General features: G+C 41.3%; 1 protein-coding gene across 1 annotated transcript in view; it reads left to right on the top strand.

Moving 5' to 3' along the window:
• Positions 1–27,568, top strand: part of NADK (NAD kinase) — a 50,233-nt gene that overhangs the window by 10,894 nt on the left and 11,771 nt on the right. The window contains exons 2-3 of the mRNA XM_072608552.1: positions 21,704–21,922; positions 25,684–25,767. Of these exons, the coding sequence (XP_072464653.1) occupies positions 21,744–21,922; positions 25,684–25,767 (263 nt within the window). The 5' untranslated portion in view covers positions 21,704–21,743. The remainder of the gene's footprint in view (positions 1–21,703; positions 21,923–25,683; positions 25,768–27,568) is intronic.

Below are 27,568 nucleotides of genomic sequence, written 5' to 3'. Positions count from 1 at the left end.
GAATGCTACCCCTCTGCATGGGTCCCTTTCTCACATAACCCTGGATCTGTGATGTAGAACTGGGTAGTAGGCAACAAAGCTGCTCGTTGGTGCCTTTCCCCATTGTGGTGCTCTGGTGAGGGTCACCCTGATACAGTGTGAGAGCTCCTCTTGTGTTGGTTTGCTGGACTACTGTCCTTGGGTGTTAGAGTGCTCTGCCCACCCCCAGCCTTGTCCTCATTGTCCTTAGACCTCCCCTCTATCTGAAGAACTGGGATGGACAGATGACGCACTGTGACTTTTTCTGGATTTTCTCTTTGGGGATTGATCTGGTGCATTTTAGATTTTTTGTTTTAAAGTTAAATACAAAATAAGAGAAAAAAACGTTGCCATGTACACAGCAGACCATAAGAAATGATTCAGTATAAAACATTTCTATTTTAAGAAAACCTGTATAATAAACACTGGACGTTGTTTTCCAGGTTGCTCAGCTTTTCTTTGCTTCCTTGTTGGTTTTCTTTTGTTCCCTGCTGTGTGCTTTTTACTTTATTTTTTTCCCCTCCCTTCCCCCACCATGCTCAAGAAGGCTACAATTAAGCATACACATGCATAGATATTCTAAACATACACATACATACACATATATGTAATATTGTACTAAGCTTATTTCTTCCTCTCATTTGTTTCTCTGAGGGTGGATAGCATCTTCCTTCATAGGGCCAAGTGTTTCCATGTTTTTCTAAATCAACCAGCTCATCATTTCCTGCACCACAACAGTATTCCAACCCAATCACATCTATGAGAGTTTTCCCCCCAATTTTCTGCATTTCTCCTGTTCTTGGTTACATAGGTTTTACTTATACAAGAAAATTTTAATTTAAAATAATTGAAATGATTCTTTTTAAACTTTAACGATGCTGTCACCTCATAATTTAGTTTAAGGTCCGATATGGCTGAATCTCCTTCTTTCACATCTTTTTTCCCTGGTTTCTTTGAATTTCCTGACTTTTTGTTCTTCCAAATGAACTTTGTTATTATTTTTTCTAACTCAGTAAAGTATTTTTCAGTAATTTAAATGGGATGACATTGTATAAGTAAATTAGGTAAAATATCATTTAAAAAATTATGTTGGCTTTGCCTACATGAATGATAGATATTACTTCATTTATTTAGATCTGAGTTTATTTGTATAAAAAGTGGTTTATGTTTTTGTTCATATAGTTCCTATGTCTTTGGCAGGTATACACTCAGGTATTTTATACTGTCTAGGTATTTTAAATAGTCTAAAACCATATTGAATAATATTGCTGACACATAGTGTAGTTTCTCTATGTTTCACTTTTGGTTAAATCTATTTTAACTTTGTTATGATTACTACCCCTGCTTTTTTTTTACATACTAATTTCTACTCCTGCCCTTTATTTTTAGCTTTGTGTATATCTCTCATTTTTATGATGTCTCCTAAAAGCAGCATATCATTGAATTCACCTTTTTAATCTGCTATCAATTTCTGTTGTATGGGTAAACTCTCATCCCATTCCCATTCTATCCCAAGCGACAATTACTTGTTGTGTATTTACCTCCTTTCTATTTTTCCCCACTATCTTTCTTGCCCTGTTTACCTTATCCCCCCTCACTCCTCTGCTTTACTTCTACTGCCACTTTGCCCTCCTATTCCTTAACTTACTCACCCCTCTAAGAGTCTCTCCCTGATCCTCTTGCCCTATCCTATCCCCTTGCCGTCTTATTTCTTTCTGAATTTAGAAGACTTTTACACTCTTCTAGATATATATTTTGTTCCCTCTGGTCTGGTGCATTTTCTAATTTTTTTAAAAAGGAATTATTTTCTTCAGCGAGCTTTTATATACCTCTTTTACTATTTGGCCAGTTCTGTTTTTTTAGGTGCCTCTTTGACCAAGTTCTCAAGTTACCAATTCTCTTTCCCTAGTTTTTTTTGGCAACATTCTCATTTATTTTCCAAGTTTTTCCTCTACCACTCTTACTCGATTTAAAAAAAAAAAACAAAAACTTTTTTTGCTCCTTTTAAAAATGTCTTTCTTTAGCTTTTCCAGGAATTCTTGTTGGACTTGCTAACACTTCGCTTCTTTTTTTTTTCTTTGCTTGTAGCTGTTTTCACACCATTGTCTCCTTCTGGATTTGTGTCTTGCTCTTCCCTGTTACTGTAGTAGCCTTTTACGGTCCAGTTCTTTTGCTGTTACTTGCTCATTTTTCAAGCCTCTATCTTGACTTGTGAACTTTTTAAAACATTTCACTATATTAAAATTGGACTCTGTTCACCTGCGAACTAGTTCTGGATATCTCCTAAACTTTCTGTGCTTCCAAGGTCATGTGATCTGAGGACAGATGTGGTCCCTGATCTTGTGGTCTGCACTCTGGCGCTTCCTAGGAAGGAGCCACCAGCGCTTGTGGAGCTGTGACCAGGGGTGCTGGTCCATTGCACCTGTGAGTGACTAAGTGATGGGCAATGGAGTGGCCAAGCAGTGCCCAGTTCTGTCCCCAGTACCAGAACAAGGGTCTCTGGTCATCTCTTTCTGACCAGTTCTCTGACCCTCTTACTGTCTCTGGGCAGAGAGCTCCAGAGGCAGCGGCTGCTGCTTCTCCTGCCTCCAAAGCCCCCTGCTGATACTGCTGCCTCTGGGCTCTGGGCTGGCCCCACCCCATCGTCACAGACCTCTCCTTCTGACTTCACACCCCAGCCTTTGGTTGGCTCTGCCACTTCAGAAAAATGCTTCTTCTATTCTGCCATTTTCCCTTCTAGTTTGTGCATTTTGTAGATGCATTTGGAGGAGAGCCCACCTCATGGGTCTCACTCTGGCCGGTAGTTCTTTACATGGTCTTTAGAGGGGATGCAGAGGTGGCACTCAGAAGACTGAATCAGGGTTGGGTGGATGGTACAGCGCACACAGTAACACAGTTTCACTGTAGCTTAGGCAGCATGTGGGAGTTGAAGACGCCAACCTGATAGACGTCCTTAAGGGCACTGTTTCCATGGTGTTGACCGTATTCTTAGGCACCCTGTTGATGCACTGGGTAGGTTGCATATAGCAATTGGTTCACCAATTGATCTTTTTCTTGGTCCCAGGCCCCCAGTCTCCCCAAATCTCTGTAGGATGGTTTTTTCTGGTGCTTTCCACAGTGAGTTTCTTCCCTGTGCCCCTTGGCTTCATGACCCTTGACACGTTTTTGAAAGCTTAGGGATCCTGCCTTGTTCAGTTTGTTTTGTTTCCTTCCTCCTGTGTCTTGCCCATAGTAGGTGCTCAGTAGATATTTGTTGAATGACATTTTTTTGTCTTCCTTGTATGTCAAGATCCTGTGTTCAGTCACAGCTTACAAACATTATGTTTCTGAAAGTTTCATTATAAATATACTGTCGGTGGAAAAATGCATTCATTCTAAGATCTAAAGTTGTAAAGCACAGGTCCTTGGGCTGGCCCCTAAAAAATCTGTTTAGAGATTCCAAAAGGTAGCCAAAAGAATACTCTCTTTTGCAATGGAGAAAAGCTCTTCATGTGTATATAGCATTTCAGAGTTCATCCTCATTTTACAGAGTAGAAAATACTGTTGAAGTATTAGTGATCAAAAGAAAATTATTGTGTTTGTCTTAAATCCTCATCTTTGATCAAGATAAATTCAAGATGTCATAGGAGCAGGTGGAGATAGTCATGATTTGGAAGAGGGCTTTTCCAGAACTCTAGGTTGTTTTTTGGCACTTGGGCCAAATTTTGCTTTAAATCCAAGACTCTGTACAGTTACAGGCATAATTCAAGTTACTGTGCTAGACTTGGAGGATATAGAGACCCTCAAAAAGAACATTTCCCCCCATGAGAGTAGGCTTATATGAGGTTCTCTTAGTACATCTACACAATGAAAGGTTTGGAATAATTGCTCCTTAAGGCCTATTTTATGTATTTATTTTGTAGGCAGTCAGGGATAGGTGACATGCATAGAGTCACACAGCTCGTGTCAGACACTGCATTTGAATTCAGGTCCTTCTGATTCCAGGACTGGTACACTAACCGCTGTCCCACCTTAAGCTGCCCCCTTGAGGCCTGTTTTAATTCTCTTAAGTCAGTGAAACCTGTGTGGGGATGCGTTTAAGCTTGTGGATCAAAAGACTGATGTAGTTCTGTCTCTTTTACTCTTTGAGAAACAAGACTGTTTTCACCTTCTGGAGAAACATAAGGCACTGTTACAGAGCTGGTGCTTAATGTTTGAAATGAGTTGTGGCGGGTATAGCTGTGGTGACAGTGAGATGGAGTAGTTATGTCTCCCCTGTGCCCTGAGAGGTTCATTGTCTCCCAGTCTTCTCAGATCTCTCATTCTCTTTCCTTTGGTGACATTTTACTTGGCTTGCTTTACCTCTGCACAGGCAAGGTCTGTTGGGGTCCTCTGAGTGCAGTAGATGTCTAGTGAAGTTAATATGGTAGTGCCTCAGCTTATAAGGCGTAGTCGGATGATACTCGCTGCCTTTTCAGCCCTCATGTGCTCTTGCTGCTTCAGTTACCCCTACTTGGATGGCTCTGTGATCCCACTGAGGTGGGTCAGCTCTCTGTGATTCAGATCCCCCTCTGTCCCATCCTTGGTGACTCTCATTCCAGGCTCTTGTAACTCCAGACTAGGGAGGGCCTCTGTTAGATAGTGGACACTGGTGGGGTCCATAGACTGCCATTTGGTCTGGGTGCAGAGCTATCCCATCCTCTTTTCTAGTTGTCCTCTTCTTTGGTGTATCCTTTATGTTGCATGCAGTTGCTCATTTATAATGTGTTGCCTTGGGCTCCTGCAGCATCCTGCGATATACCATGAAACAGGGACATATATAAAATGTGACCAGAAGAATAGTGGTATTAAAATGGTGGATCTTTGTTTTAGGGAAATACTTTGATTCACTAGAAGAACCACACAGTTTCCCAAACTCATTGTACTCTTGTGTTCCATTTGAGGTCCAGTTCATTGTAGCTTTGCAGGGTCTTTCCATATGGATGAACTCTGTGGGTGCTCTATCCAGCTGTACTGGGAGTGTCTGTCTGTGAGACACATCAGCTGTCTCTGACACTGGCCAGGCACCTTCCTCTCAACTTTGTATCCCCCTCAGGGGCTCTAGCACAGAGCTGAATTGAATTTAGTTTGCTATATTGCTGAATTGAGTATAGTTTCTTTCTGTTTGTTGTACAGATAGATTTTTTTCACCATTAACTTACGTTTTAGAGTTTGACACTATAAAAGTAAAAGGCAAATTTGGGTTGATTTACTGTGAGTATTATCCCATATTAAGATAGCCCCTCCCAAAAATGCCTACTCTCAAGCTGATTTGAAAACAGTGAAATGAGTGGAGATGAGGGGAAATATTCCTTATACATTCTCCTCACTCCACCAGAATATTCCAAGGCAGCCTTGTCAGTTAGGAATCCCACAGCCAGATGTTCATAAGGTTGTTTTTGTTTTTTAACTAAATATATGAGTCCTGGTTTTTGTAACAGTAAATTACAAAATCTGTGTTGTCGGAAGTCTGAATGCATTTGGAGGAAGTTAGAGATTTGATTTTTTTAAAAATATCATTAAGCCAAATGCAGATTTTGATTAAATGCAATTGAATCCTAGTCATATTAACCATTGCTAAAATGGAACATGAAAAACTCAGTTCAAGAAACTGCTTTTTGTGTTTAATGGCATTATTTTCTAAATTAAGTTATTTGTAGTCATCATACCCATTATAGTCTTGACTAGCAAAGACTGATAGAGCTTCTGGAATAGTTTGGCAATAAACATGAATATTCTTTAAAAATAACAACACTTTTTACTTTTTTTAGTTCTCTCAAAAGTAAACTCATCATTTCCAGTAAAATTCAAAGACAAAAAGTGTATAAGGTTTTCTTTGGTGGTGGTGATTTCCGTGTGCATGAGTTCTTCTTCATTCATCTGGGCCTCCTGCACAGGGTAGCATGGCATTTTGGGAAGAGTCCTGGCCTTGGCCTTGGCATTAGGCAACCTGATGTTGACGTCGTGGCTCTGACCTTGGATCATCCTGCCCAGGCTGTTATTTTTTTAAAAATTATTTTGTTTTCAGTTTTCTACAATCACTTCCATATATCTTAGATTTTACCCCCTCTCTTCCCCTCTTTTTCTTCCCTTCCCCCTCCCTCCCCGAGACAGTGTGCAATCTTACATAGGTTCTACACATACATTCTTATTAAATACATTTTCACCTTAGTCATGTTGCATAGAAGAATTAAAATGAATGGGAGAAACTATAAAACATAACATAAGAGAAAATGGTCTGCTTCATTCTGCAATCCAATTCCATAGTTCTTTCTCTGGATGTGGAAGGCATTTTGCCTTGAGTTCATTGGGAATTTTTTAGGTCCTTGCATTGCTGTGAAGGACTAAGTCTACCAGAAAAATTCCTCACACACTGATTGTTGCTGTGTACAAAGTTCTCCAGGTTCTGCTCCTTTCACTCAGTATCAGTTCATATAAGTCCTCCCAGGCCTCCCTGAAGTCTTCCTGTTCATCATTTCTTATAGCACAATAGTATTCCATTACATTCATATACCACTACTTGTTCAGCCATTCCCCAATTGATGGGTATCCCCTTGATTTCCAGTTCTTGACTACCACAGGGAGAGCTACTATAAATGCTTTTGTACAAGTGGGTCCTATTCCCATTTTTATGATCTCTTTGGGATACAGTCCCAGAAGTGATATTACTGGGTCAGAGGGTACGCACATTTATGTATCCCTTTGGGCATAGTTCCAAATTGCTTTCCAGAATGGATCAGCTCACAGCTCCATCAACAATGAATTAGTGTTCCAACTCTCCCATATCTTCTCCAGTATTTATCATCTTCCTGTTTCGTCATGTTAGCCAATCTGATAGGTGTGATGTGGTTCCTCAGAGTTGTTTTGATTTGCATCTCTCTAATCAATAGTGATTTAGAGCATTTTTTCATATGATTATAGCTTTAATTTCTTCCTCTGAAAACTGCCTATTCGTATCTTTTGACTATTTATCAATCGGGGAATGACTTGTATTCTTGTACATTTGACTCAGTTCTCTATATATTTTAGAAATGGGGCCTTCATCACACACACTAGTTGCAAAAATTCTTTCCCAGTTTTCTGCTTCCCTCCTAATCTAGGTTACATTGGGTTTGTTTGTGCAAAAACTTTTCAATTTAATGTAATCAAAATTATCCATTTTGCAGTTCATAATGTTCTCTATCTTTTGTTTGGTCAAAAATTTCTCCATTCTCCATAAATGTGACAAATACACTATTTCTTGTTCCCCTAATTTGTTTATAGTATCATTCTTCATACCTGAATCAAGGACAGATATAAAAAAGAAATACTATAGCTTGTAATCTCAGGGACTGGACAGTAAGAGGGAGTCCAGTGTGATTCTGACCCCATTGGAATGAAGTAATAATATAAGCATCTCTTAATTGTGTTTGTGCTTCTTTTCCCTCCCTCCCCCATGTCCTCTCATGCATATATGATAGTTTCTGCAAACACAGTGAACAGTAGACCAAAGGAGATAGATGGTGCAGCTGTAATCAGTCAACAAAATTGATTAGTCACCTGTTAGCAAATGAGATGATATTTGCAAAGTCCTTAGTATTTAGAACATAGTAGGCTCTATAAAGATGCTTATTCCTTCTAATGCAGTGACAAAAATAATTTTTATTTTTCCCCCACTTAATAGTATTTTATTTTTTCCAATTACATGCAGAGATAGTTTTCAACATTCACTTTTACAAGGTTTTGAGTTCTAGTTTTTTCTTCCTCCATCCCCAAGAGGGCATACGATCTGATATAGGCAGAATTGATTTTTAAAGACAAAAATTGAAATAGGCTCTGACCTCAAGGAGCTTACATTTCATCAGGAGAGACAGTTATTACACTTAGGTGTGTGTAAAGTTCCTATTGGCACAGGTAAGTTCCTGGTGAGGGAGTGAGCTCATTGTAGGTCTGCAGTTCCTACTCTTAGCAGCACACAGCCAGTCCAGCACAGTGGTCTTGACACCAGGTCTTCTTGATTGAGTCCTTTGGCTTTCTCCTGTGCTCTGCTGCCTTCTCTGTGGAGATGATATAAACAACAGATGTAAAGTAATTTCTGGATGAAGGCACTGTTAACTAGAGGGATTGGAGAAGGCCTTCTGTGGGAGCTCCCTTATTGAGCTGATTGTTAAAGGAAGCCAGGACTTCTAAAAGTTGGAGATGCAAGAGGGACAGCAAGGCTTGCTTGACCAGGCAGTGTATAAAGAGGAGCTACGTGTCTGAGACCCAGAAAGGTAGGTTGGAAGCAAGGAGAAAAGTGCATCAGTGTCAGTGCTGAGCAGAGAGGAGGGCCCTCATTGTGGAGAGCTTGCTTTCAGAGCCAGTTTAAGGACTTCTGTGTTGTCCTAGAAACACTAGGAAGCCACTTTTAATGTCTGAGGAAGGATTGATGGGATTCCTCGATTTAGAGCTGGCAGAGATCTCCAAGGCTTGCTAGTCCAACTCTCTTTTATGACTGGGAGAGATGAATTGAAGGGGTGGCCTCCCAGCAGAGATGGGAGAGGAAATAAAGAGCACAAATGGAGAGTCTGGTCTTGCCAATAGGGGTCGGAGACTTGGAGCAAAGGAAGGGAAGAGATAATGGTGTCAGTGTAAGAAAACAGACCCAAATCCACGCCTCAGATATGGAGTAGATCTGGCTGAGTCCAAACAAAACCATTAAAAGGGAAATATAGACATGCATGTCAGAGCCTCAGTTCTGAAGGTACCATGGAGCCCACAACCCAAGTGGGGCAGAGTTGATTTATGCTTGAAAACCACAAAGGGGAGGTCTTATGGTGGAGCATGGACTGTCCTTTCCAGCAACAGGTGAGACACAGGAGCAGGATGTTGTGAGGCAGCAGCTGACCGCAAGGCTAGTTCAGGCTGGTTTGAGGTGCAGAGGTCAGCAGGGTCAGCCAGTGAACTTCAGCAAAGGGGTCTGGGAGTGAGCAAGACTTTTGGCTCCTTTTGGCAAACAGTCTTATTCTGTTCCCCCTACCTCTGCGCGGTTGGTAGCTCATGGAGAACAGATGTGTTGCTGTTTTCACACTGGGTAGAAGGGGTTATGAAGTGTGCATCTGGGGAGAGGAGGAGCTCACAAAATGACCTCATTTTTCTTGGTTCATTAGCAGTCCAGATCATTGCGAGAATACTCCCATTTCTTGTTGTTCAGTCATTTCATACTCTCCATGACCCCCTTTGGGGTTTTCTTAGCAAAGATACTGGAATGGTTGACCATTTCTTTCTCTGCTATATCCCCATTTTACAGATGAGGAAACTGAGGCAGAAAGTGTTAAGTGACATGCCCAGAGCCACACAGCTAGTATGTGTCAGAGGCCAGATTAGAACTGAGGAAGATGAGTCTTCCTGATTCCAGGCCTGGTGCTCTATCTACTGCACTGTCTAGTGGCCTGCTATATTTCTGTTTTATATTTTCTATTTAATGAGATATAAACCCATATACTCTCATTACTTTGCATTTAATCATGTGTGTATTCCTTCCATGCTTATCACCCTCCCTGCCCCCAATTGGTAATAGCAGTCTAGCTGGAGCCAACTTGGTGATGAGCCTGCCCAGTGGAGTCAGTCTGGTCCTTGGATGGCAGACAAATGGGACATGAAGAAGGTGTGGGAAGTACTTGCCAGGGTTTGCAAGTGAGGTTCAAGTTAGCTCCATACTGAAGTGAAAAAGCCCAGGGAGACTCTACCACCACTAGCTAGCATTTCATACCACTTGAAAGTTTCAAAGTACTTTTACTATTATCCCTTTACAGAGAAGGAAGCTGAGATTGAGGGGTTAATTGACTTGGCCCTCACCCAGCTAGGAAGTGTCTGAGGAAAGATTTGAACTCAGGTCTTCCCGACTCCAAGTCAGACAGTCTATCCACTGTACCACCTAGCTATCACATAGTTAAATTATAAATAATTGATAATTACTCAGAATCTTGTAACCTCCTTTCCTGATAACAAAGCTGTGGCATAGGCAGAGAACACATGTATTAAGAGATTACACTGTGGCCTGATGGATAAAGTGCCTGACTTGGAAGTCAGGAAAATGGGAATTCATGCCTCCTCTAAAATCAGCTGTGGGATTTGAGGTAGTCATTTAACCCAGCTGAGCCTTCATTTCCTCATCTGCAAAAAACAGCCTTGAGGCCCTAATCCAGCAAGGAATCTATCCCTCATGCATACTGTTAAGACTATCCAAGATGACTTATGCTCAAGGTTCACTACTACATAGGTCTCTGTTAATGATACAAATTGGGGGGGGGCAGGGCCAGGAGAGGGCCATTGCAATAGTCCAGGTAAGAGATAGTCGGGGGGCTGAACTAAAGTGGAGGCTGGAGCCAAGATGGCGGAGTAGACAGACGCACATATGCTAGCTCCGATCCCACAGCCCATAAAATATCTGTAAAAAAGAACTCCCAACAAATTCTGGAGCAGCAGAAGCCACAGAACAACGGAGCTGAGAAGATTTCTGTTCCAGAGAGCCTGAAAACCTCTTGCAAAAGGTCCTTCGTGCTGCAGACCAGGAGCGGAGCACAGCCCTGCCTCGGCTGCGCGACACCGGGAGGAGCAGATCCGAGCAGGCTTCGGGACGGAATCTCCAGCGGTCACGCAGGTCCCTCCACCCACAGGTGACGGGGGTCGGTGAGAGGGTCTCTTTGGCAGGTCGAGAGGGGAGTGGGGTGCCCCCATAACTCAGGCCCTCTTGGGAGGCAGCAGCGGAGGCGGGGGCGGACCAGGGCTCCCCAAGCAGGCAGGAGCCAGGATCCATTGTGGAAGGTCTCTGCATAAACCCCCTGAGGGAACTGAGCCCTGCCAGGTGGCCCTGCCGCAACCTGACCACCTGAACTTAATCTCACACTGAATAGCAGCCCCGCCCCCGCCCCAAGCCCTGAGGCTAGGAAGCAGCATTTGAATCTCAGACCCCAAGCCCTGGCTGGGAGGATCTGGAGGCCAAGTGGGTGTGAAGTAAATATTCAGAAGGCAAGTCACTGGCTGGGAAAATGCCCAGAAAAGGGAAAAAAAATAAGACCATAGAAGGTTACTTTCTTGGTGAACAGGTATTTCCTCCCTTCCTTTCTGATGAGGAAGAACAATGCATACCATCAGGGAAAGACGCAGAAGTCAAGGCTTCTGTATCCCAGCCCACTCAATGGGCTCAGGCCATGGAAGAGCTCAAAAAGGATTTTGAAAATCAAGTTAGAGAGGTGGAGGAAAAACTGGGAAGAGCAATGAGAGACATTCAAGCAAAGCATGAAAAACAAGTAAACACCCTGCTAAAGGAGACCCAAAAAAATGCTGAAGAAAATAACACCTTGAAAAATAGGCTAGCTCAATTGGCAAAAGAGGTCCAAAAAGCCAATAAGGAGAAGAATGCTTTCAAAAGCAGAATTAGCCAAATGGAAAAGGAGGTTCAAAAGCTCACTGAAGAAAATAGTTCTTTCAAAATTAGAATGGAACAGATGGAGGCTAATGACTTTATGAGAAACCAAGAAATCACAAAACAAAACCAAAAGAATGAAAAAATGGAAGATAATGTGAAATATCTCATTGGAAAAACAACTGACCTGGAAAATAGATCCAGGAGAGACAATTTAAAAATTATGGGACTACCTGAAAGCCATGATCAAAAAAGAGCCTAGACATCATCTTTCATGAAATTATCAAGGAAAACTGCCCTGAGATTCTAGAACCAGAGGGCAAAATAAGTATTCAAGGAATCCACAGAACACCACCTGAAAGAGATCCAAAAAGAGAAACTCCTAGGAACATTGTGGCCAAATTCCATTGTTCCCAGGTCAAGGAGAAAATATTGCAAGCAGCTAGAAAGAAACAATTCAAGTATTGTGGAAATACAATCAGGATAACACAAGATCTAGCAGCTTCTACATTAAGGGATCGAAGGACATGGAATAGGATATTCCAGAAGTCAAAGGAACTAGGACTAAAACCAAGAATCACCTACCCAGCAAAACTGAGTATAATACTTCAGGGGAAAAAATGGTCATTCAATGAAATAGAGGACTTTCAAGCATTCTTGATGAAAAGACCAGAGCTGAAAAGAAAATTTGACTTTCAAACACAAGAATCAAGAGAAGCATGAAAAGGTGAACAGCAAAGAGAAGTCATAAGGGACTTACTAAAGTTGAACTGTTTACATTCCTATATGGAAAGACAATATTTGTAACTCTTGAAACTATTCAGTATCTGGGTACTGGGTGGGATTACACACACACACATGCACACATACACACGCACACGAGCACACACATAGAGACAGAGTGCACAGAGTGAATTGAAGAGGATGGGATCATATCTTAAAAAAATGAAATCAAGCAGTGAGAGAGAAATATATTGGGAGGAGAAAGGGAGAAATGGAATGGGGCAAATTATCTCTCATAAAAGAGGCAAACAAAAGACTTATTAGTGGAGGGATAAAGAGGGGAGGTGAGAGAAAAACATGAAGTTTACTCTCATCACATTCCACTAAAGGAAGGAATAAAATGCACACTCATTTTGGTATGAAAACCTATCTTACAATACAGGAAAGTGGGGGATAAGGGGATAAGCAGGGTGGGGGGGATGATGGAAGGGAGGGCAATGAGAGGAGGGATCAATTTGAAGTCAACACTCTTGGGGAGGGGCAGGATCAAAAGAGAGAATAGAAGAAATGGGCAGGATAGGATGGAGGGAAATATAATTAGTCTTTTACAACATGACTATTATGGAAGTCATTTGCAAAACTACACAGATTTGGCCTATATTGAATTGCTTGCCTTCCAAAAGGAGGGGAGGAAAAGAAGTTGGAACTCAAAGTTTTAGGAACAACTGTCGAGTACTACTCTTGCCACTAGGAAATAAGAAATACAAGTAAAGGGGTATAGAAAGTTATTTGGTCCTACAGGCAGAGGAGAGGATGGAGACAAGGGCAGAGAGGGGTGATAGAGGAGAGAGCAGATTGGTGATGGGGGCAACTGGAATGCTCGGTGTTTTGGGGTGGGGGGAGGGGAGAAGGGGGGAGAAAATTTGGAACCCAAAATTTTGTGTAAATGAATGTTAAAAGTTAAATAAATAAATTAAAAAAAAAAGAAATGAAAAGAAAATAAATGGAGGCTGCAAGAATAGGGAGGAAGGATCTGATGCAAGAGATGTAGTTGAGGTAGAAATGACAAGGTTGATCAGCTGATTAGGTATGTATGTGAGATGAGGGAAGAAAAGGAGGGAGTAAAATGCTGAGTCTTCAAACCAGAGGCTGGAAGAAGAATGTTGAACTCTTGATGAGAATAGGAGGGTCTTTGGAGTAGGAGAATGGTTAGGTAGGTAATGACTTCTGTTTGGGGTGTGTTGAATTTGACGTGTACAGAACACTCAGTTTAAATGAATTAGAGAAATGTATTATGACAGTATCTGCAAAGAGCAGGACACAAAATAAACCCGCAAAAAATCATTTCTCTCTAGCAGTAACAAAATCCAGGAGGAAATGATAGGAGAGGCTTTTACGTTACCAGAGCTCTCTGTTTCTCTCTTTCTCCCTGCCCCCTCCCTTTTTTTGTTTCTGATCATAGGTAGCCTTGGGCATAGGTACTTGCCCATTTCATAGCCTTTCAAGCTGAAGCTGAGGGAGATTCAGTGAATTGCCTAGGTCATCATTGTAGCAAGAAGTGTTTGTATGCCTGGTCCTTTTTGAGAGTTTCCAAATCATTGGGGGATTATGGGGATTGTGGGTTTTATGAGGTAGATGAACTCTAAAATGTAATATATCTTTTGCTGAGATTTGTATATGGAATTATTAGTCAGTTAAGCATTTGTTAAATGCTTTGTGCCAGGCATTGTGGGTATACAAAGAAAGGAAGGAGCATGCCCACTGCCCTCACATTCAAGATGCAGAAAATTGTACAGACAAGGTACATACAGTGTAAATTGGAAATAACTCCAGAAGAGAGGCCCAAGTGGTAGGCTTACGGGTGGGGAAAGGCTGGGAAAGGCCTCTTCAAGATGATCAGATTTGAACTGTCTTGAAACCAGGAGGCAGAGGTGAGGAGGAAGAGTATTCCTGGCATAGAGTGGGAGTGGGCAGAGGAATCCATTAGGCCCAAGGAGAAAAGAAAATCGAAACCTTAAGATTTCTTAATCATTTTTCTCTTGATTTTAAATTGCTGTAATGAAATAATTCTTGGATCTGATTAATATGGACAGTACTGACATGGGGATGACATTTATCATATTTTTAAGAAGTTAGTCTCACTGGGCACTTGGATGACCTAACATGACTTCGCTACTTTCCTCCTCTGAGAATTCATACACCAGCATCCTAATAACCATAAGAGGCATTGAAAAAACTTCATGAAAAGACAAGCACAATAATCCATGTGGATGACGAAGTTTCAGAACCTTTAAAGCTCAGATGACTCAAGTGCCTGTAAGGATAACATCTGGGCAAAGCTCCACCAAGATCTGAAGTGTCTGTCCTCATACGAGAGTGTTCCTAAGGGCTTCTTCGAGGCAGCTCACGACTTGACAGACCTCAATACTGGTGGCACCTTACAGACCCCTGTGTTCCTGTTTAAAGTCAAACTTGCAATTGGCAAAATTGGAGAAAGTTAATGATTCTGAAAACTATGGAAACATGTTCAGATGTATGTGGAATAATAGACTGTAAGTAGTAAGCCAGTTATCTATTGAATCTGTCCTAGGGTTTCTTGTGTAACACCGTTGCTGGGCACTTAGCAACAACTTGTTTCTCTCGTACAATGACCATATGGTTTGAGTGTGTTATTAGCCATGGTTCATAGGACTATGATAAATATGTGTTTGTAATGAAAGTTTTTGGAGAAACCAGCCAAGTGTAAAGACTCATAGGAGATCTGGGTTAGAAAATTGGAGAAAATGAACAGTGTATTTGATTCACTCGCTGCAGGTTCATTTGTCACTCCTGAGTCCCGCAAATCATTTGCTGCATTTATTAGAAAGTTTGGGAAACATTGCTGGAATTATTCCATCAGATCATTTTGACAAAATGAAAAAGTCTGTTAGGCTTTTGGTGCACATTCTCCTTAAGGGCTAATCCTGCAGCTCCTTTTGAAGGTTATGGAGGCCTAATATGTCAAGGACAACTATGAATTAAATGGCATTGTCACCATTTTCCTGGCATTTGTCCTTTAAACAATAGATTGTGTAAATTTGGGGAGCGCAGTGTCTTTTTATGATATACATGCAGAATGCCACTTTGTTCAAGTGGTGGTTAGTTACACTGTAACAAGAAATCCTTTCTTCATATAAACTTGATAAAGTAACCTTCTTTAACATCTGGAATATGTCTTTGGAAGTTTGGGTTTCTGCCCTGAACAGTAACCTGTCATTTATCAGCTATTTGGTTTTTTGTGGCAAGAGACACTTTGAATAAGTCCATGATTGGGTTTCTGTCAAATTTAGCAAAATAGAAAATGTCTTCTGTGCTTTCTATTTTTGAATTTGAATATTCATTTGCAGGCAGAATTCATTTTCCTTCCGCATTTCTAAGTGCTTATTACCAAAATGAAAGATGGAAACTTTTTTTCTGGTCAAGTAAAGATTAATTAAAAATAGTTTAATATGGTTTTTTTTTTCAAATTTTTTGGAAAGCTGGCCTTAATACATTTTGAAGAGTCATTTTCTACATGTATTTTAAGGACTATGGGGGGAGAGCTAGAGCAGGTCCATGCTTCTACTCTGCCATCTTCTTAATACGTTTTTAAATGTATTTTTTTATTGAAAATCCTAAGGGCAGGACAAAGCAAGGGGTTCAGGTTTGGGAGTGCTTCATTCTCAGGCAAGACTTTGAGTAGGGAATTTTCTACATTTAGTTCGAGCCACTGCAGTTTGCTTCAAATCCTCAGTGATTGTTTCGAGCAGCTAGGTGGTGCAGTGGATAGAGTGCCAGGCCTGCCGTCAGGAAGACTCCTCTTCTTGAGTTCAAATCTGGCCTCAGACGCTTCCTAGCTGGGTGACTCTGGGTAAGTCATTTAATCCTGTTTGCCTCAGTTTCCTCATTTGTAATATGAGCTGGAGAAGGAAATGACAAACCACTCCAGTATCCTTGCCAAGAAAACCCCAAATGGGGTCAAGAAGATTTGGACATGACTGATCAACAGAAGCAGGGTTGCCATTTCAGGAGGGGCCCAGCCACACTCTCCCAGCTCCACTCACTGTCAAGACTTCTTTATTTCCTTGCCCATATTTCCAGCCCTACTTTGTATTGTCTTACATTAGAATGTATACTCTCTGGAGGTAGAGACTGTCTTATTTGATTATTTTTGTTCTCATTAGCACAATGTAATAAACGCTTTTTGTTACAGTGAGTTAAATAATTTTCTTCTTGTTTGCTAAACTTTCAGGGACAGTTGCTGCCATCTACTTGTTCATTATTGAGATATTGATTTAGGAGATTATATAGCTGTTAGAAACCTCACTCTTGGATGAGCTTTAATACCACTGGCCAAAAGATCTTAGCTTGAACCATAAGATATGTATTAGATATCACATATTGCTATTTCCTTAACTTGGAACAACCTTTTGTAATTCTCAAGAAGAGTAATTTAAGAAAGGTTGAAAAGAAAGTATGTATCTGGAAGTACTTGTGCATAGGGTAGCTTTTGTCTCTTCAGTGTTCTCTCCCTCTTTCCTATTCTTGGAGCACTGTGATCTCTTCTTTGTCCTTGTCACCCCTCCCTTGTATCACACTTAATGGTGCACATGTCTTATTCCCCTTCCTCCCACCCCAATAAAATGTCAGCACCATCAGAACAAGCCCGCCCTTCATTTGTGTTTATGTCCTCACTGGGCAAGGACAGCTTTTATTTATGTATCCTCAGTGATCTCATCATTGTGGTCTTCTTTACTATACAGATTGTAACCCATCCCTTCCTGTGCTGCTCTCACCAAGTCTTCCCCTCCTCCCTGGGGACACCAGTGAAGCATACACACACTGCCCTTCTCCCTCACTCTTGCAATTTTTTTCACTTATATCAGATTTTTTTTACATCTTTTAATCTTGTTCTCTTTCATAATTCTTTATTTTTATTGTATTAATAGTATATTCACATTCACCCTGTTCTTCTGAAGCATTATTTCATGATTGAACTGTGTGATCCCAGTTGAATGTTGCTGTTGAGAAGCTGGATCTTTGCTTTGGTTAGTACAAGAATTTTGCAGTTTTCCAAAGATAATTCAGCCTCCTTTTCTCTCCCCGTTTAATTCTGAGCCCACTTTATTTTCCATTTGTCGGGTCACTTGGTCGTGACATGACTGCTGATGGGTGAATTCTCTTTTCCTACCTGTTTATCATAGTCTGGATAATAGACATTTTTCATCTGTGGTTTTTCCTGTGTGGTTGGTCAAGTTAGATTCTTTCAAATGTATATATGTATGTATGTGTATATATATCTCACCCAGGAGCCTCTCGATTGTTCCGAAGTTTGATCCATCTACAAACAGCGGGATCTGGAGGCTATTACCATCTGTATGGAATTCCTCTTCAGCCTGGGACTCTGTGTTTCCTTTGTGATAGTGGCCAACGCATAAATCTTTAGACAAGCTCATCCCAGGTGCCATAGCCTTCAGGGAGTCAGATCTAAGCTTGAGGGATGTCTGCTTGGCAGATTCGAGTGCCCTCCACTCAGACATCTTTTTATGGCAGCTAGGCAAACGTGGGCAGTAAGGTGGAGCAATGGATAGAGTTCAGGGCCTGGATCGGAGCACTCATCTTCTCAAGTTCAAATCTGGCCCCAGACACTGTGTGTCCCTGGGCAAGTCACTTAGCACTGTGGCCTCAGTTTCTTGATCTGTAAAAAAAAAAGAGCTGGAGAAGGAAATGGCAAGCCGTTCAGTGTCTTTGTCAGGAAAACCCCAAATGAGGTCACCAAGCGTTGTAAACAGCTCAGCAGCTATAAAGAAGGATGAAAAGATTTACACAGTCTGATACTGGAGGAGTATGCAAAGCTAAGAAAAGAGTAGACACAGTGACTGCAACAGTGTAGCCTGGCCTCAAAGAGGAGAGAGAAGGGGCCTGCTTCCTCCCCGCGCTCCCCCCCCCCCCCCCCAACTCAAGTCACAGCTGTTGTACCTTAAAGAATAATTTGTAATGGGGTGACTGAATGGAGGGAGCAGGAAGGATTCTGGAAGAAATTTGGTGATATTAAAAAAAGATAATTTTTAAAAATTTACTCAAGAACTATCATTCTCTACTAAAATTTCCATTTCACTTTTTGTGATGTGTTTTGGAGATTCTTTTCTCAGATTATTGATGATAAATAGATTTGAAGATTCTGTGTGGTCTGTAAGTTTTGGCTTTCTTTCATTCCTTTTTCCTGAATCATGTTTTCCAATTTTTTTTATTGTCTTTGTCTAATGTTGCATGGAAATCATTGAAGAGTTTATTTTGATTTTAATTTGGTAGCTCTTACTGAGTTTTTTATAGAATTTCTCTACCTCTTTATCTTCTGCAAAAGGTGTCAGTGTATAAATACTTCATGGTGGTTTTTTCCCTCCACAAATACTAAACGAGGATGGCCAAATACCCATGAGACAATTTGTTGCTTTATTTTCCCTTCCAAAGAGAGCTGACGAACACTCCTTCCATTTAGCTGTATCATCCTTCCGTCTTCTCATTTTGTTTCTAGCAAGAATGTCAAGATTATTAGTCTTGATTACTACATTTGCTCCTTGACCTTTGAACAGGGATCTCACATTTGAACAGTAACCAGTCACAATTCCAGAGATGAATCATATTGCCCATAGAGAGGTGATGGATTCAGTACAGATTGAGACTTTTTTTTGGTGTGGCCAATGCTGGAATTTGTTTTGCTTTTTGTAAAACTTGGAAAAGTCCCAGCAGAAAGGTTTTGGATGATTTGAAAACTGATATTTAGCACACTCTATCTCTGTCCTTGTCACAGTGGAAGGCAACTCCATAGGACTTAGGGCCATTTTGTATTCTTGGTGCAGTGGGTTGTTGTATACAAAGAATTCTTCACCAAGTGGCCAGTCAGTTGGTGCTGCACTGACTTCTCACCTGAGCTGATCAGTGATTCAACAGACATTTGTTAAATTACCTCCTATGTGCTAAGCATTCCCTTCTTAGTACTTCGGCTGCCCATACAAAAGCAGGGTAGTCCCTTTTCTTATTAACCTTGTCCTACTGTGGAGAGACATGTTTACAGATGAGTAAATGGAACATTTATACAACATTATACACAGTAATTAGCTTTGAGGGTGGGGCACTAAAGACCCAAGGAGAATCTAGAAAGGCCTCTTATAGGAGATGGCACTTAGGCCTGGATTTCTAAGAGAGAGGGGTAAGGAAAGAGAACATTTCCAGGCATGGGAGAGAGCTTACGAAAATATAAAGAGGCAGGGGATTTGGAACATCATGTACAGGGAACAGCCATTAGGCCAGATGTTTTAAAAAATAGATATATAAGGGGAAGAACTTTATAATCAACCTGGAAAAGTAAGCTATTTCCAGATCATGAAGGACCTTTTCCAACGGAGGGGTTTGTCTTTATTCTCTTCTAGGGACGGTGGGGAGGCTTTAAAGCTTCTAGGACAAGAACATGACATGGTTAGATCTGGGTTTTAGAAAAGTCACTTTGACAGCTGGGGAAGACTGTGTTAGAGAGAGGAGCAATCACTTGGGAGGCTGTTGGGCTGGGCCAGGAACTGGAAAGTCAGTTGCAGCCTGTTTTTGCAGCCCTGAAAACTGGGGTTGGTTTTCATATTTTTAAATACAAAAACTTTATTTAAAAATGTAAAAACTCTTAGCTTTGGCTGTAGTTTACCAACCCATGGGCTAGTCCATCAGAGAGACAAGGAGAGCCTGAACCAGTGTGGTTGTGGTGGAAGTAGCGAAAAAGGCAGGGATCAGGAAGATTGTGGAGATGGGATCCACAAGACCCAGTGACTGATGGGAATTGGGGGAGGAGGACATGCTGAGGAAGTCATGAAAGATGACTCCAAGATTGCAAACGGGAGTGATTAGAAAGTCATGGTGTCCTCACTAGGAATAGGGATGTTAAGAAGAGGGGCAGGTAATGTTGGGGGCAAGTTAAGTTTGAAATGCTTCTGGGACATTTGAGTGGAAAAGTCAAGCAGGCTGATAGAGATGTGAGATTGTACAGATCTTGAAAAAGAGGTTGGGAGGACCATGAGAAAGCATGCGGGAGGTGGGGCAATCTACTGCGGGAGAGGCTGCAGAGATCTTGGGGAGGGGGATAGCCAAGGAGCATTCTGGAGGCAGCAGAGGGGGGTGACCTTGATCAGGACAGTTTCTCAAGAGGCTGAGAAGGGAGTAGGAGCCAAGCATGTTTCTCAAGATAGAAAAAGTCCCATAGCACCAAAATGTATGTAGCAGCACATAATTGGAAACAAAATAGTAGCCCATCCTTTGGGAAAGGGATAAATGAATTGTAGCACAGGAATATTGTGGAATATTCCTTCACTTTAAGAGATCACAACCGTGAGGACTACACAGAAGCAGGGGAAGGCTTGTAGGAGAAGGCAGTAGAACCAGGGCCATAGTATGTGTCGCTACTGCAGAAATGGAAAGGACAGCAGAAAAACCCACCTGAACACCAAAGCCTTATCTGGCCCTGAAGAAGACAGAAGAAGGTCTTTTGGGGCGGAGCCAGGCAGGCCTGCAGACTCAGCTAGGGGTTGCTTAGCTTTCTGCAGCTGATTTGGATTTTGCCTTTTTCTTTGTTACAAGGGATGGATTTCTGAGGAGGGAGAGAGAGAGGGAAGGAGGAAGAATATTTAGAAATGAAAGAAATATAAATTCAGTAAATTTAGAAATGTAAAAACCAGTAAGCCTTTAAAATATGTGAACTAAATCTTGCCCTTAGCTTTGGGAGTGGAAGGAGGGTTGAGAACAGGGAGCGGGTGTGTGCTGCTATTTTAGAGTCCAAGGAAGGCTTTTTAGGATGGAGAATGCTTGTAGGCTGCAGGGAAGGAGCCAGTCTTAGGTGAACGGGCTGTTTACAGGATCATTCTTAAAGCCTTCTCAGCATGGTAAAAGCTGCCAGAACTTGTACCCCCTTGGCATGGCCTTCAAAAACCTAGGGTCACTTTGACACCATGATGACACCACCATTTGTGGTTTGCATGTAGATCAACATTTGAGAAATGCGGATTGGATTTTAATTTGACCTGAGGTCATCTACTCTGAGCTAAATATCTAGAACTAATTCCTAGCTCATCTGAATATGGATGTTCTTATAAGCAATAAGGAATTCTTGATTTATGAAAATGAGCAATAACTAGATTTACACTACTCTTTAATTGATTGAAAATGTTATAGTGTAGCCCACATCTTCATTGCGGAGCCCTGACATGCCTCAGCAAACAGAATTGTCTTTAATTTTGTGTAAGATTTCCAAAGCAAGTTTGCATTGAGCTAACAATACAGGAGTAGATAAAAAGGAGGAGAAAAGAAAATCTATTTTGTTGCCTTTCTCTGATCATTTTGTTGAATTTGAAGCTGTCCTTGAAGGTAGATTGTTCACACAGGTGTGGAGGTCAGAGAGAGCAAAGATAATCAAAGACAGGTATATTGCAATAACCTAAGTTAATTGATTAGTAGGACCTGATTCATGAATCCATAGAATTTATCGTTTAATTTCTCTTTAAGGCGTCAGTGTCTTCCTGACGGAAGTTCCCTTTTATCCACTATGGAGATGGAACAAGAAAAAATCAGTCTAAGCAAAGAGTTGAGTCCAGATTCAGCCTCTTACCGCTGTTCAGCGTGTCATGGAGATGAAGACTGGAACTATGGGAATCCCATCCGGGGTCGAGCCAAGTCTCGGAGTTTGTCTGCCTCACCTGCCCTGGGGAGCACGAAAGAATTTAGGTAAAGTATCTATCCAAGAAGAGAGCCAGTTCCTCATTATCTGTTTAGGACATTTGCATTGTCTGGCTGGTGGGACCAGGAAAAATTACTGAGTTTGGGCTTTTTCAGAGAATTGGCTCAATGGGACATATGCAGGCCTGGGAATCCCTTGGTGTTTGCAATGTCAAAGGGACTTAAAGAAGGGAATCCACCTCTCGGAGCCAGTCAGTATGAGTGGTAGCATCTCACAAAGATCCTGTCACATGGGACACTGGCAGTCCACTCTCTGGCTCATCAGTAAACAGTGGCATTTGAGTTTTCTGTGATAATGACCTGTTTGGTATCAATATCAGGTTGCCTCATATGGCCAAGTCACACATATGCCAGTGCATGCTCATGTGCTTACACACGGTGTCTGATGATCCTGACTTTGTAAACTCTATACAATAGCATTTTTATTGTGGACAGTATCTTCCCTGCAATTTCACAACCTGAAGCACCCCCCCGCCCCAGCTATAATGCAGATTAATTTTAATATGGACTTAAGAAAAATATTTAGGCTAATTTGCCATAAGAAATTGCTTCCCCTTTGGAAAATGTCACTTGGATTGTTCCTTATTTGCATTACTCATACCACTGTCCTTCCATTAATGTAGATAATTGGCATTTGACTATGGAAATTCAATTTTAGTATTATATGCAAAACCAAAATAACTCTGTTTAACATAATGTCTGTTCATTTATTTTGTATCTAATGTTGGTGTCTTGTTCTCTCTTCAATTAAATGCTTCTAAATTTTAATGGGAAATTTTGAAGATCACTTAGTTTAAAACATGACATGCTAACTTTGCTGTACTAATTATAACCCAGGAATTTTTAAAACTTGACTCAAATGTCCCCCACTGGTCCATGCATAAATCATTGGAGCTCTCCTTCCAATTTCCACAGTGGAAAGTGTTAGACGTTGAAACTACTGAGTTTTGTGGGGCTGGCTAGGAGTAACACAAGGCTTAGGTGCAACATCTAGGGCAGATGTATATAAAACAAGGTGAGAGTGTGTGTTTGTCCAAAAGGCCTCGCCACCAAGCTCCTGATCCTGTTCTTTCACTGACTGGGCAGGGAATCCTTGGAAAGTCACTTAACCTCTCCTTCCTTGAGCTCTGCCGGACAGCTGATACTGCAGGGTCATGAGCATCATGGGTCTGAGGCTTTCTCTGGGGACCCAGATTGCAGCTCATTCTTCACTGCCCGTCTTGTGGCGTCTCCTCCATGTCGTTCTACGTGTGTATTATGGGCGAACCCCCCAACGCATCACTCTTTGCATTCTCAAAGTGTCATAGACAACAGGAGAGTGTGTGGTTGTCTGCAGTATGAGTATTGGTGTTAGAGAAATAAGCCTTTGTTTCAAGAAGAAGCCTAGGGCTATTAAAAGAACTTAGCAGTTTTCTAAAAGGCAGTCTCTTCCTGTTCTCATAACTCATTGTCCATTTCAGATGTCTAAGGTATACAGAAGTGTATACACATAAGTGTATATTAGCACAGCTAAGTCTTGATTGTGAATAATGAATCCACTTCATTGGAGTGAGATTGACTCCAGCCAAATGGTGATGGACAGTGTGAATTTGAATAATATGACCACTGGAGGGGATTCATTCTTCTCACCAATTGGACCCAGCTGTGTTAACATATTTATACAAGACTTGAAGGTTTGCAGAGAACTTTTGCATCTATAACATAGGTAATATTATTCCCATTTTATAGTTAATGAAACTGAGACTTAAGTAAATAAATGACTTGTCCATGATTACACAGGTAGTGTTGGAGTTAGGTTACCCAGGTCCCCAAGTCTAGTATTTTTCATACATGCCTATATCCACACACACACATACATACACATACACACACGTATTTGGGGGGGAATATATGTGTATATCTATATCTGTATATATTAGAGGATCAAATGCTTGCACACTCCACAGTGCCTTGTAACACTGAGCTATTATGATTTTTTACTTCTTTTCACATTTCATGTTTGTATATAAAAACGTAAACCTTAATATGCTGACACTTTTGATAGCGGTTGTCTGATTTCTTAGCACAAATGTGGTCCTTCCCTCCTCAGTGAGTGAGCAGGAGAGAGCCGGAAGACCTGTGACTTCAGGGTGGGGAGTTGGTCACATTTTTCAGATTAAAAGTTTAATTTTTTTTCTTTATAAAAGGATAAAATAAAACCTAAAGAAGTAAAACAATGGAGTAAATTTAGACGCTTTCACATAATTACCTGGTAAAGAATTGTACTCAGAATAATTAGATATTTCCTTGGCCAGACTATTCAATATATAGGTATCCTTCTATAATTATGCTTTATACTCGTCTGTTTACTTTGTGACAGTATTTTAGTGTATAAAAAGATCTATAAAATAATTTAATTTTTCAATAATTCTTAAGTGCCCCAATTACCTTTTTAAAAAATGCTATTTCCTAGTGAGAACAATACTAAAATTGATGATAAAGAAAGCCACTGTGCTCTTATCCCAGGTATGTTGAGGGAAGTATGTGAATCTTTAATTTGCTAGACAGCCAAATTCTTGGAATTTTTCAAATTAAATTTTATTTTTCCAATTAATCAAAATATGTATTCTCTCTTCACATCACCCTACATGCTTGAGACTATTACTTCTCTTTCAAGCATTTTTCATCAGGAAGGACTCCTAGACTTTCAGTGACATCCTTAGCTCATCTGGGGAACAGCCAGAGGCGGGGCCAAGAGAAGGAAGGGCTTTGTGTCATGGATTCCCTAACACCACAGTAAGCAACTGTCTTGTAGGCAGAGGTCACCAGCACAGGGCTTTGCTTGCTCTGAGTTAGCACAAGCCTAGTGTGATTAGAGCTGCTTCCGTGTGCTCAGTTGGACCTGGCTGTCTCTATTCCTTTTGGAGTTGTAAAATGCAGAGTCTGTGCTGTACATCTGGTGGGTGTTCTCTAGAGGTAGACATGCTCTTGGTTTGCTGAAATGTCACAAACGCTTGAATGGACTTTATCAGGATGGCAGCACGGGCCTTTGGGAGTAACAGCCCGTGGCATTCAGACCCAGGCCTGCTCCTGTCAGGGACAGTGGACACTGGAATCCCTTTCTTCATGGACAGATTGAATTTTGAATTTCCAAAAATCATTTTTATCGATATTTTGTTTTGACGTCACCTACATTTTCCCCTATATCCCTACCTTTATAATAAAAGGACATAAAGAATATGAGAAAACTTGCAAAACTGACATATCCAAAAAGTCCCGTATTCCACACCTTTGGTCCCTCCCTCTGCCAAGTAATGGGGGAGAGGATCTTCTTGTAGCTTTCAGGCTATTTTTTGTCATTCTCTATTTACAGTGATGTCATCTTGTTGTATATAATTTTTGCTGGCCCTGCTTACTTCATTTTGCATTGGCTATCATAGAACTCTTTGCATGCATCCCATCCTTCTAGCACAGTAATATCTCATTACTTTTCATGTACCACAGTTTGCTGAGAAATTACTCATTTGACGTGCGGCTACTTAGTTTCCAGTTCTCTGCTACCATGAAAAATGCTGCTATAAATATTTTGTTGTCTCTGGGCCTAAAAGAGGGATGGATCTCTTCAAAGAGTATGAATATTTTAGTCTCTCTTTGTATCCTTTTAAAGTTTGTATAATTTCTTATTTTTTCCCTAAATAGCTGTCTTCAAATTTTTATTTTAAGGTACTAATCAGAAATGTTGTCTTTTTTCCTCCTGTTTCCCCCACAAGGAGGACCCGTTCTTTGCATGGGCCGTGCCCAGTGACCACTTTTGGACCAAAGGCTTGTATGCTGCAGAACCCCAAGACTATCATGTAAGTTGTCTTTCTTTTCTTTTTGCTTGACAATATTTAGGGCTTAGCTTTTTGATTTTGAAAATTAATATGTATTTAATAAACAGTCACTAAAAGGTATGTGTTAGGTACATAAATAGGAAAAGTAACTCAGTCTCTGTTCTTAAGGAAGTTCTACCCTCTTAGGGGATTGAGATGTCCACAGGTAACCTACAGGATAAATTAGAAGATGACATGCAAAGGGCTCATCAGATAGACTTCTGAGAGAAGTCTGTGGCGGGGAAGCAGGGAGTCAGGAATTCAGTGAGGCTTCATATTCCTGTGACTGGAGATGGAGGAGCAAGGAAAGATGGTAGGAGACATCTGGAGGAATTATAGCTTATTCAACTTAATGGGAAAATAGTCCAGTCTGCCTGGAGCCAAAGAAAGGAGGTTGGAATCAGATCATTGAAGGCCTTGAATGCTAAACTGAGGAGTTCCTTTTTTATTTGGTAGATAATGAGGTTTGAGAAAGGGAGTGATGGCATCATTACAGGAAGAGGGCCTAGAGACAGAGCCCATTAAGACATTCCTGGTGAGCTGTTAATGACTGAAGAAGAGCCGTGACAGTGGAAACAGAAACGCTAGAGAGGTGTGGCAACAGCTGTGACAGTGTGTGCCAACTGATTGAACATAGAGGAAGAGGGGACAGTCAAGGAGGAGGCCTGACTGGCTAGAGGGCTTGTGATGGTACCATTAACAGAGAAGGGAAGTAGAGTCAGATGGGTTTAGAGGAAAGATGATGTGTTAGAAGAAAGATGGGGATCTGTCATCCATAGGATGGTGTCCTATAGACATTCAGAAATGTAGACCTGGCTTGTGGATTTGGGAGTCGTGTGCATTAAGCACATGAAGTGTGCTTTGAAGTCATAGGGTATAGAGAGAGGTGAGAAGAGGCCCCATGAGGCCAGGGCTTTGTGGGATGGCCCCGTCCACGTTCAGGAGGTGAAGGAGGAGCAATCAGACAGCTGGGAGGTGGACTGTGGAGAAGACAGGGTCACACAGCCAGAGGAGGCGGGAAGGGGGCTGTTTCAAGAAGGTGATGGTCAGCCTTGTTCCAGTACAGCCTGTATTCCTAAACTCTGCTCAGAGAGAGCCAGAGGGAGTGGGAAATAGCCCTGGAAGGGTGAATGGAGATCAGAGACCATTGTTTGAGTTGTGTGGAGATTGGTGATTGAAGCAGCTTGTGAGGCAGTGATTGGGGGGCTCACCCTGTATCTGTTGGTGTCCAGGGGGGAGGTCATCTAAAATGGTTTAACCTCTGCCATATTAGAGTGTGACAAATGCCACCCAGAAGTCTGATTCTAGTGTCTTCCTTTGGGGACATTTGTTTAGGAACAAGTGAACTAGATTTTGATCTTTGGTCTAGTGTGTGGAGTGGCTTTAATGGATGTGCATTAATGAGTAGGAGAAAAACAGGTCTTCTTTGTGAGGATACAAGTGATACAGTCAGTAGTATGCCTTATGTAGAGGTTGACGCACCCCAGATACCAAGTGGAACCTTCTCATGGGGTGTTAAGGTGGCTGGACAGTTCCCAGATCTCTAATCCTGCTTCTTAGGTTTCAGGAAACATGGTTTGAGGCAGGGTAGGAAATAAACACTGGACTCCATGTGAGGGTTCCCATATTCCGGGTATATACATCAGTAAAAGTTTAAAAGTTGCTAATAGTTCTTTTTTTAAAGCTTCCTTCCCCCTCCTCTTTGAAGATATTCTGCAACATTGTTTTTGCTTTTGTAACTTTCTGAGAAGACTGGGATCACTTCCTCTTTTAAAGGGGATTG

The sequence above is a fragment of the Notamacropus eugenii genome, chromosome 5 (assembly GCF_028372415.1).
Source record: "Notamacropus eugenii isolate mMacEug1 chromosome 5, mMacEug1.pri_v2, whole genome shotgun sequence".
Taxonomy (NCBI): Eukaryota; Metazoa; Chordata; class Mammalia; order Diprotodontia; family Macropodidae; genus Notamacropus; species Notamacropus eugenii.
This window is presented reverse-complemented; position numbering and strand designations above follow the sequence as displayed.